The sequence below is a fragment of the Notamacropus eugenii genome, chromosome 5 (genome assembly GCF_028372415.1).
Source record: "Notamacropus eugenii isolate mMacEug1 chromosome 5, mMacEug1.pri_v2, whole genome shotgun sequence".
In the NCBI taxonomy this organism is placed as follows: domain Eukaryota; kingdom Metazoa; phylum Chordata; class Mammalia; order Diprotodontia; family Macropodidae; genus Notamacropus; species Notamacropus eugenii.
In genome coordinates this window covers 425,795,550-425,803,854 of record NC_092876.1, presented here as the reverse complement: position 1 = coordinate 425,803,854, position 8,305 = coordinate 425,795,550, and the positions used below count along the sequence as shown (strand labels likewise).

The 8,305-nt window shown below is 38.6% G+C and overlaps 1 protein-coding gene across 1 annotated transcript; it reads right to left on the bottom strand.

Annotated features, from left to right (window-relative positions):
• Positions 1–2,786: 2,786 nt before the first annotated feature.
• On the bottom strand, positions 2,787–7,624 carry DNAJC28 (DnaJ heat shock protein family (Hsp40) member C28). The gene is made up of 2 exons (XM_072615039.1): positions 7,309–7,624; positions 2,787–4,413 (listed from the first exon to the last, which is right to left on the bottom strand). Exon 2 carries the CDS (start codon positions 4,376–4,378, stop codon positions 3,224–3,226), a length of 1,155 nt encoding a protein of 384 aa, XP_072471140.1. The 5' UTR covers positions 4,379–4,413; positions 7,309–7,624; the 3' UTR covers positions 2,787–3,223.
• Between the last annotated feature and the right edge of the window lie 681 nt (positions 7,625–8,305).

Here is an 8,305-nt window from a genome sequence, read left to right as displayed (position 1 = left end):
TATTAGAAGCAGATCATCATCTGGTTTGCAGAAGGATGAATTTTTTTGATAACAGCAACCTTCAAAGACAATGGAAGTGTGTTTTAAAAAAATACCCCAAAGGAAGGGGTATCCACATTGATGAATTCATAAATTTGTGAAGTATTGAACTATTTTCTTATATGAGCAGTGACAATCTCATTCTCTCCTATTAAATTGGATGAAACAAAAAAGCATGATGTTTTAAAATTAACTAAATTTATATTCATTAGAATATGAAAATTCATTTTGTCTTAAATATTTTTCACATTTCATCATCCATGGAAAAATTTTAGTGCCAAGCTTATCAAAGTTGATAACACTTCTATATTTTTCTTTTTATATCCAGCAATTAAGAATAATATTTGAAATCAAGCCTTTTGGAAGAGACTGAGAAGCACCATCAATTTTTCATGTAGTAGAGAGTTTGGGATTGGGGTTTGACTCCCAACTCTGCCACAGAACTTAGCAAAGTCCTCTCCTAGTGTGTCTGCTCACTGGTAAAATGAAGCTAAATCTGATGACCTTTTAGGTCTCTTTCTGCCTCTAAATCTATGATCCTATGTCTTATAACCTAAGTTCATTCTACTTAGTGAATAAACTTAGAAATAAACTATTCTCCTAAAAAGCAAAGAACATAAAGTGGAAAGATTTTGACATAAAGATCAACATGCATTTCTATTAAGTTAAATGACTTGTCCAAATGCTTTCTTATTCTGGATATTTGTTCAATATTGCTTGAAAGTAGCCTGCCTGTAAATTCTTATTAGACTATAAATTCAATGAGACCAGAGGCCCTATTTTATCCATTTCTATTTCCCTGCAAATACATTGTACTTAGAGAAGTATCTTGTACACAGTAAGCACTTGGTGAATGAGTAAATGAACAATTAAGGTGAGCGTCAGCTGAATTCTGAAAACTCTTTTAGTTTTTGTTGTGGTAGGTTTTTAACCAAGAATAAAAGATCATATGTGTTTAAGTGGTAACAAGGATACTATTTGTTAATGCAGAGTAAGTGTGTGTGTGTGTGTGTGTGTGTGTGTGTATACACAGATACATCTATACAGTGCATATATTATACATATCTGCATCAATGGACACATGATGCACATTAAAATGGGTATTCTCCCTCTATCAGTGCAGATCAAAACCCACGCACACCTCATCATCCGGTTTAACTCTTGTCCATCTCACAAAGGTCCTCCACAGTAGAGTGACCCAATGTTTCAGAGACCTAATTTTAGGTTCTTTTGCTTTCTGAATATATATTTATAGTATAGCTGATTCATAATTATTATAAATAACTTAGGAAAATATAAAGTGCAGTGTGGAAATTATGGGCTTGCTGAAACTTTTATCTACAACCAATGAGTCCTATTTTCTACTTCTGAAAATTTAGGTCTTGGCTTACTTCTTATTTGCTACTATTTGCAGATCACCTAAAAGTAGGCATGAATAGGCTATAAGGAAGGAGTATAAAGGATATTATCAGAGAGATGTATGTCTGGAAAATGAGGTGAACTAGTTACATAGCAATGGCAAAAGGTAAGTGATGAAGAGCCTACTTGCTCCACTGGTGTACATGTAGGATCAAGCAACATAAAAGGTCTCTAGTAATCAGGTGACATCTTGTGAAATATTTACAAGGAAAGGACAAGAGCCACATGGGTAGCCACAGACAGGTTATAATCTACAGTACTGGAAGGAGTCCATCCATCAATGAAATCAAAGCCATCAAAGTAGAAATTTAACTATTTCAGACCTACTTACAACAAAGAATTTCAGCCTTCTTGAAACTGTAGAAAACTGTAAGTCTTATCATCAACATAAATTTCAGTCATTTTCAATGTAGTTAATAATAACCTTATAAATTAGCTACAACATAAAAATGTTTTATTAAACAGTATAACCAACCACATATGCTAATTAATTATCAGAATGGAAAGAGATCTCATTTTGGGAAAGTAGTTTTAACTATTATAAATACATTTGAAAAACTCTTTGTTCCTCCAAAATCAGAGCAATTTGTACAAGTTTCTCAACCACACATACAACTAAATCTAATAATCTTGTCACATTTTAAATGATGCCTGTCCTGTTTCACTCATTTAATCTTTCAGATCAATTTTTGTGAGCAAAACTATCAAAAAAGCAAAATCTTTTGAGTGGATAGACTATAAACATACCACCTATGCCCACTTCTTTCTATTTTCCAGGAAAGTAGAATGACTCAGAAATATGTTTGAGTATATGTGTCTGTATATATATATATATATATATGAAAATATACAGACACATATATATACATATATACATGCATATATATGTATATATTTGCTCTTAATAATCACAGGGATTAAAAATGTTAACACCTCATTTTAAAATTTAATTTTTAATTTGAATATTTTCCCCCCATCCTTCTAGAGGGACTACCAATTGAAAGATATAGATAGAATAAAAGAGAAATTTAGGGAAGCTCAATTTGCTAAAGATTAATTTTGTTATATCTGAACAATTTCTCATCTTAAGAAATTAAAAGCTATCTTTGATAAGGTTCTTTTAGGTTGATCACATTGTTTTATCTGTTAAAGAGGGGACACATTTATAAATCCATGATTGTTAATACAATACTTTTTGTATCCGCACTGTGGATGAGTCAGGACCTGAAACGGTTGCTCCTTTCACTCTGGGTATCTCTAGTAATAACTGCAGTAAAAAATGATCACACAACAAGCTGCATCAATCACTAAGAGAGGTGAAAAAACAATTTAAATAATGGTTTGTTTATTTAGCGTGAACAGACACAGTCTAAGGCAAAGATACTTTAATAGTGGAAGCAATCTTTACTGAGCTCATACCCTGAATTTATTATTCTCATATTCTTATCCTAGCTCATTTCACTTGATGACGAATGTTCTTAAATCCAAAGTTTGTTTAATGTAGTTTCTACTCCCCACAAAATAAGTCCTTTTGGGTTTGTGGTCTTTGAATTGCTGGGGGTTTTTGACATATAGTTGATGTGCACATGCATCCTAAAGGCTAGTTGGAAATTCGATCATTCAATAACTTACAGAGTTGCTGACAAAAAAAGAAAACAGAGAGATGGGCAGACATAAATTCTTCCAAGTGTGATGGCATATATCTCATGTTGGAGGTCAGCATATCTTAAAAAAAGAAACAGAATGGCACTGGATCTTGAATTTCTCATATTTTATATTTCCATGGATTTAGCCATTTAAAAAAACCTGCCTTGAATCCAATCATTTTAACATTTTTCTGTTCAATGTTAGTTGTGCTTTTATCATCCATCTTCCCTGCTTCTATTAAGTTTTCATAATTTTTCAGGGCTCTGGCAATTTCTTTCTCTGCATCAAAATGAACTTTCTGCCTGTTCAGAATAGGAACAATCAAATTAAAATAATTAATTCGCTTGTTTAATTTTTTAATATTTTCTTGAAACTTCCCACAATCTTGGCTCCACTGCTTTAGCTCACTTGATGTCATCGGATGCCCGAGTTTACTTCTTGACACCAGAATGTCCTGTCTAAGTTGCACAATAGTATCACTTATTTCTTTCTGCATTAAAATCCACTCCGGTTGGTATCCATTATCGATCAGAATCCTATTCAGGTTGTGAGTCATAGGATCAATGTATGAGCAGCCAGAAAATTTTTTCAGGGGTTTTCCTTTACCACTGAGATTATCAAAGTCTCCTTTAGCCATTGACTCTTGAATGAGGTCCTCTACTAAGCGCTCGATTGCTTGAGTTATTTTTTGATTCTTACTTTGTCTTACGTTTTTAGCAGTCACACTATTAGCATAATATTGGTTTTCCAGTTTCCGCTTTTGATATTCCATTACTTGTTCACTAGCACGATCTGCTCTAAACTGCCTATACTGTTTTTCTCGTTGGCTTGGAGTTCCCAAACCAAAACCTTCAAAACTTAAATAATGCCTATGTTGTGGTGCTTTATATTTGAGCATATCTTCATCCTCTTCTTCCTCAATTTTATTTTGTCTCTTTTTTGCTTTCTCCATCACATGGTCAAGTACCATCCTATAGGCTTCTTCTATCTGTATAAATGCCGTAGAATCAGCTGTACTGGATCCACTATCTGGATGAAACTGTTTGGCAAGTTGACGAAAAGATTCTCTTACTTCAGCAGCAGAACAGCCTTCATCAAGATTAAGTATATTGTAATATTCTATGATGTTCCTTTTAGATTTATAATTTGACATCATTCTATTATTAATGATATAAGGACATGGAATAACTTTCATCCGGTTTGGAATCATTGCTAAATTTACCAAAACAGAGTATCTTAATTTGGGGCTCATAATTATACATAGCCACTTCATGGTTGTTCAGATTCAGTTGCATTCTAAGCAATGACCTGTAAAATTATACAATCAAAAACAAGTTAAATAAAACCATATCATCAACTGCAACTTCACCTACTTTCACTATTTCTTATCTCTAATAGTAAAAAAGAAAAGGAGGAGTAAAATGGAATTTTCAACAAGGAACACTTAGAAGCACAATTGTGATTTTTGTTGTGAAATAACACCGCCCACCAAATGATCAATTCTCTAGTGATTTCACTAATAATAATAGTAAAATATACTACTTGTTAAGTGCCTGTTATGTGCAAGGAATTTTGCTGGGCACTAGAGATACAAAGATGAAAATTAAGCAGTTCCCAGACCTTGAGGAATTTATATTGCATTTCTGGGGTCAAAGTGGCAGAGATACATAAATACAGATTAGACTAATAGAAGGAGAAAGATGCTGAATTTGGAGAGAGGGCCTGGGTCCCCAGTACTTAGAAAAGTCATTTAACCTCTATGGATCTATGTTACTTCAATTGCAAAAATGAAATGGTTAGCTCTAAATCTATGAAGGGTTGGTTGAGAAGCAACCCGGCTCGTGGACAGAGGGCTTGCTTTGAGCCAGAAGGACCAGAGCATCCAGCCTCCAACACACAATAGCTGTGTGACCTCCAGAAAATTGTTTCATCTCTCAATGCTCAGTTAACTCTTTTAGACTAACTGCAGAGAAAGTAGGTGAATTTGTGTAGGGAATCCTCTTATTTAACCAAAGACATATGACAGATCCTGTCCTATTGCCTTCAAAGCTTTAAGGATTAAGAGGCAAAGAGATCAGACAGAAAATTTAAGGGGGAAGGTGGCAGAGGGGATATACATCCTGGAGGAGGTAAAACCTAAACTAAATCTTGAAAAAGAATTAGGATTCTAAAAGAAATGAGGAAAGAGTACATTCTAGGCACCTGGAGATGCTTATGAAAGCGTCTAGAGGTGGGAGATGGCATGGCAAATATGGGCAACTGCAAGCTGTCTAAATTGAGTGTAACATAAAATATGTAGGGGAGTAAGGTTGTAGAGAGGGCTCAATGAGATTGTTTGTTATTCTTCAGTTGTGTCCCACTCTTTGTGACCCTACTTGGGGTTTTCTTGGCAAAGATACTGGAGAGGTTTGCCATTTCATTCTCCAGCTCATTTTACAGATGAGGAAACTGAGGCAAACAAGGTTAAGAGAGGGTCACAGAGCTAGTAAGTATCTGAAGCTAGATTTGAAAACTCAGGGTGAGGAGTCTTCCTGATTCCAGGCCTGGCCCTCTATCCACGTTGATACCTAGAACCAAACTGTAGAGGGCCTTAAATGAGAAAATCTCTAACTGTGGAGTATTCTACAACATTCTCAACTCTGTGCCCATCTTTTCACTCACACAACCACCAAGTTGGCTCAGGCCCTCAAAAACCTTCTGTACTATTATAAAGGTCCTCTGAAGTCTCATCAATATTTCTTAGCACTCCCAAAACAAGATGGATGGTTACATGGATGAATGGACAATGCCTACAATGGGTCAGGCACTATATTTGGCATTGGGTATCAGAGTGAGATAGTTTTAATGGGGGTCATAGCAGTAAAAGGGGAGTGGGAACCAGAGAAGCATGTTTCTGTCTAACAAAAAAAAGTCATACTGATTTGATTACTGTAACAGGGCAGATAGGAAGATGCTCGTGCTCAGGAGGCCCTGGTTTCAATCAAGCCAACTTACGTTTGTCCCTGACCAGTTTCCTGTGCAATAAATGTACTCTCATCTCCAACTCTTAGAAGCTTCCTTTAAAGCTGAGCTCAGGTGCCCTTAGGTTAATGTAACCCTTCCTCAATATCCTACTATAGTATGCTTTCCCTCTTCATTATTTACATTACTGGTATCAAACTCAAATAAAAATGGAGATCACTAACCTTTACCCAGAAGCATAATAATTTGGAAAATGACATATTAATGTATTTCGCTGTATTTTTTTATAAAAAATATTTCCCAATTTCATTTTAACCTTGTCCAGGATATGTGCCAATTGCTAGGAATACAAAGTGGTAAAGAGTTCCCAATCTAATGACAAACGGTGGATGGTGTCCATCTCATAAAGGCAAAACGTTTGGCCTCAACGACCCCCAAGGTTTTTTGTTTGTTTGTTTTTAAAGGAGACCAAGCCCCAGAAGGACAGAAAAACTGACCTAAATGTACAAAGTATGAACATAAAGATAAAGCCTACTGTCTCCTGTCACAGATTTACAGTAAATTATGCAAGTGCTATGATCCTCATTAAATTAGATAATCCAAGTGTGATTCTCATTTTATAATGAAAGAAACAGAGGCTCGGTAACTTGCCCAAAGGCAGACAGCTAATACAACTGATGGAGTATTCAAACCCAAATCCACAGACTTCAAGTTCGTAATCCTTTTCACTAGACCTAGGTGGGAGGTGAACAATTTACAGAACCCTACAGAGCCAGGATGTTTGTCCCACAAACACGACACTCACTTCATCTCTGGGCTTTTGCACTGGCTGTACCCTCCTCATCTCTGCCTTCCTTCAAGTCCGCCAGGGGCCTGTCCCCCTCCCCCTTTAATGCGAACTCCTCTGAGAACGTCCTCACTTTATACACTGTTTGCTTTGGGATCCCTAGCCCTCACTTAGCAAAGGGCCTGGTATATCGCAGGCACCTAATGTGTATTGGTGGTGGCACACAGAGCACCGGCCGAGGGGGTAAGGACATGGGGGCGCCTGGGATTTAGTGTCTCCGTCATCACTGAGGTCCGAGGGACGTCGCAGGGGGCGGAGGGGAGTTCGGCTATGGAATAAACTGAGGCTACTCCAGTCCTCGGGGCCCCGGGCTAAGCGACCACCTCCTGCCCACCATACAGCCCAGGACGCCGGTGGCCGGGGCTCGTTCGGGGCGGGGCTGCCGCGGTTCTCACCTTCGAGTAGGCCGAGAAGGGCTGCGGCGACCTGACTGCGCCGTGGCGCATGCGCTCTCCTTCGATGCCCTTCTCGGCCCTCCTCTCTCCCTGGGCCGGTTCAGTTTTCAGGCGTGGGGGCGAGAGCTAGGCTCCAGCCCAGCCGGTGGATCCGACCATCAGAACCTTTGCTCGGAAGGGTTCCACGCAGGGAGAAATCATCACTGCGTGGGAAAGAGGGGAAGCATCGTAGCAGGAGCTCAGAATAGCTTTAATAATAAAGGGATTTATCCAAGAGCGTCAGGTCATTGTTTCTCCGGGCTTATCCGCGGTCCACTGAATGGCTGGGTTCTCTCACGCTCCCCCCCTTCGGAAAATGGTTGAGTCTAGTGGGCTTGGGGTTGGGGGAAGGGTGTAATTCTGGGTTGCGCCAAACGAATCTGGACATGTGGGCTCGCTGGTCTGTTTGTCTTTCTAGAGAAAAGGTCGGGGCGACCTTACGAAGGACAGAAATGGGGTTGCGAACGTGCCCTGACCCTCGGAAGAAGGAAAATAAGAATGTTTCTTTTTTTCCCCCAGGATAGTTTGTTGGCTACTATGTATCTATTAACTCCTACGCGGTTTGAACACCTTTAGTGTTTGTTATCCAGAGGCCCCTGGAAGTGTGTTTTGTTTGGGAAGCAAGCTAGGCTACGTTTATACAGTCAGAGGTGTGTTGGTAAAATGTTCAACTGCGGGATTTGGGGGGGGGGGGGGGGGAAGAGAGAAACTAAACGCTGTCGTAAGCGTTTTACTGCCGGGCCATTTCTCCTGAGACTTAGCTGAAGCTTTCTGGAATTGAACTGAGACCTCCCGAAGTTTAATTTAGGTAATTAAGTGGTTAATGGTAAAAGTTTGTGCCTGGGTCATTCATTCTGTTTTCTGAGGATGACTTTCCTGGTTAGTTTGCTAATTTCAGCTTGAGATAATCAGCTTTGGCTCCTTGCTAAAGTGTAGCAGCTCTTCCCTGTCTGCCCCG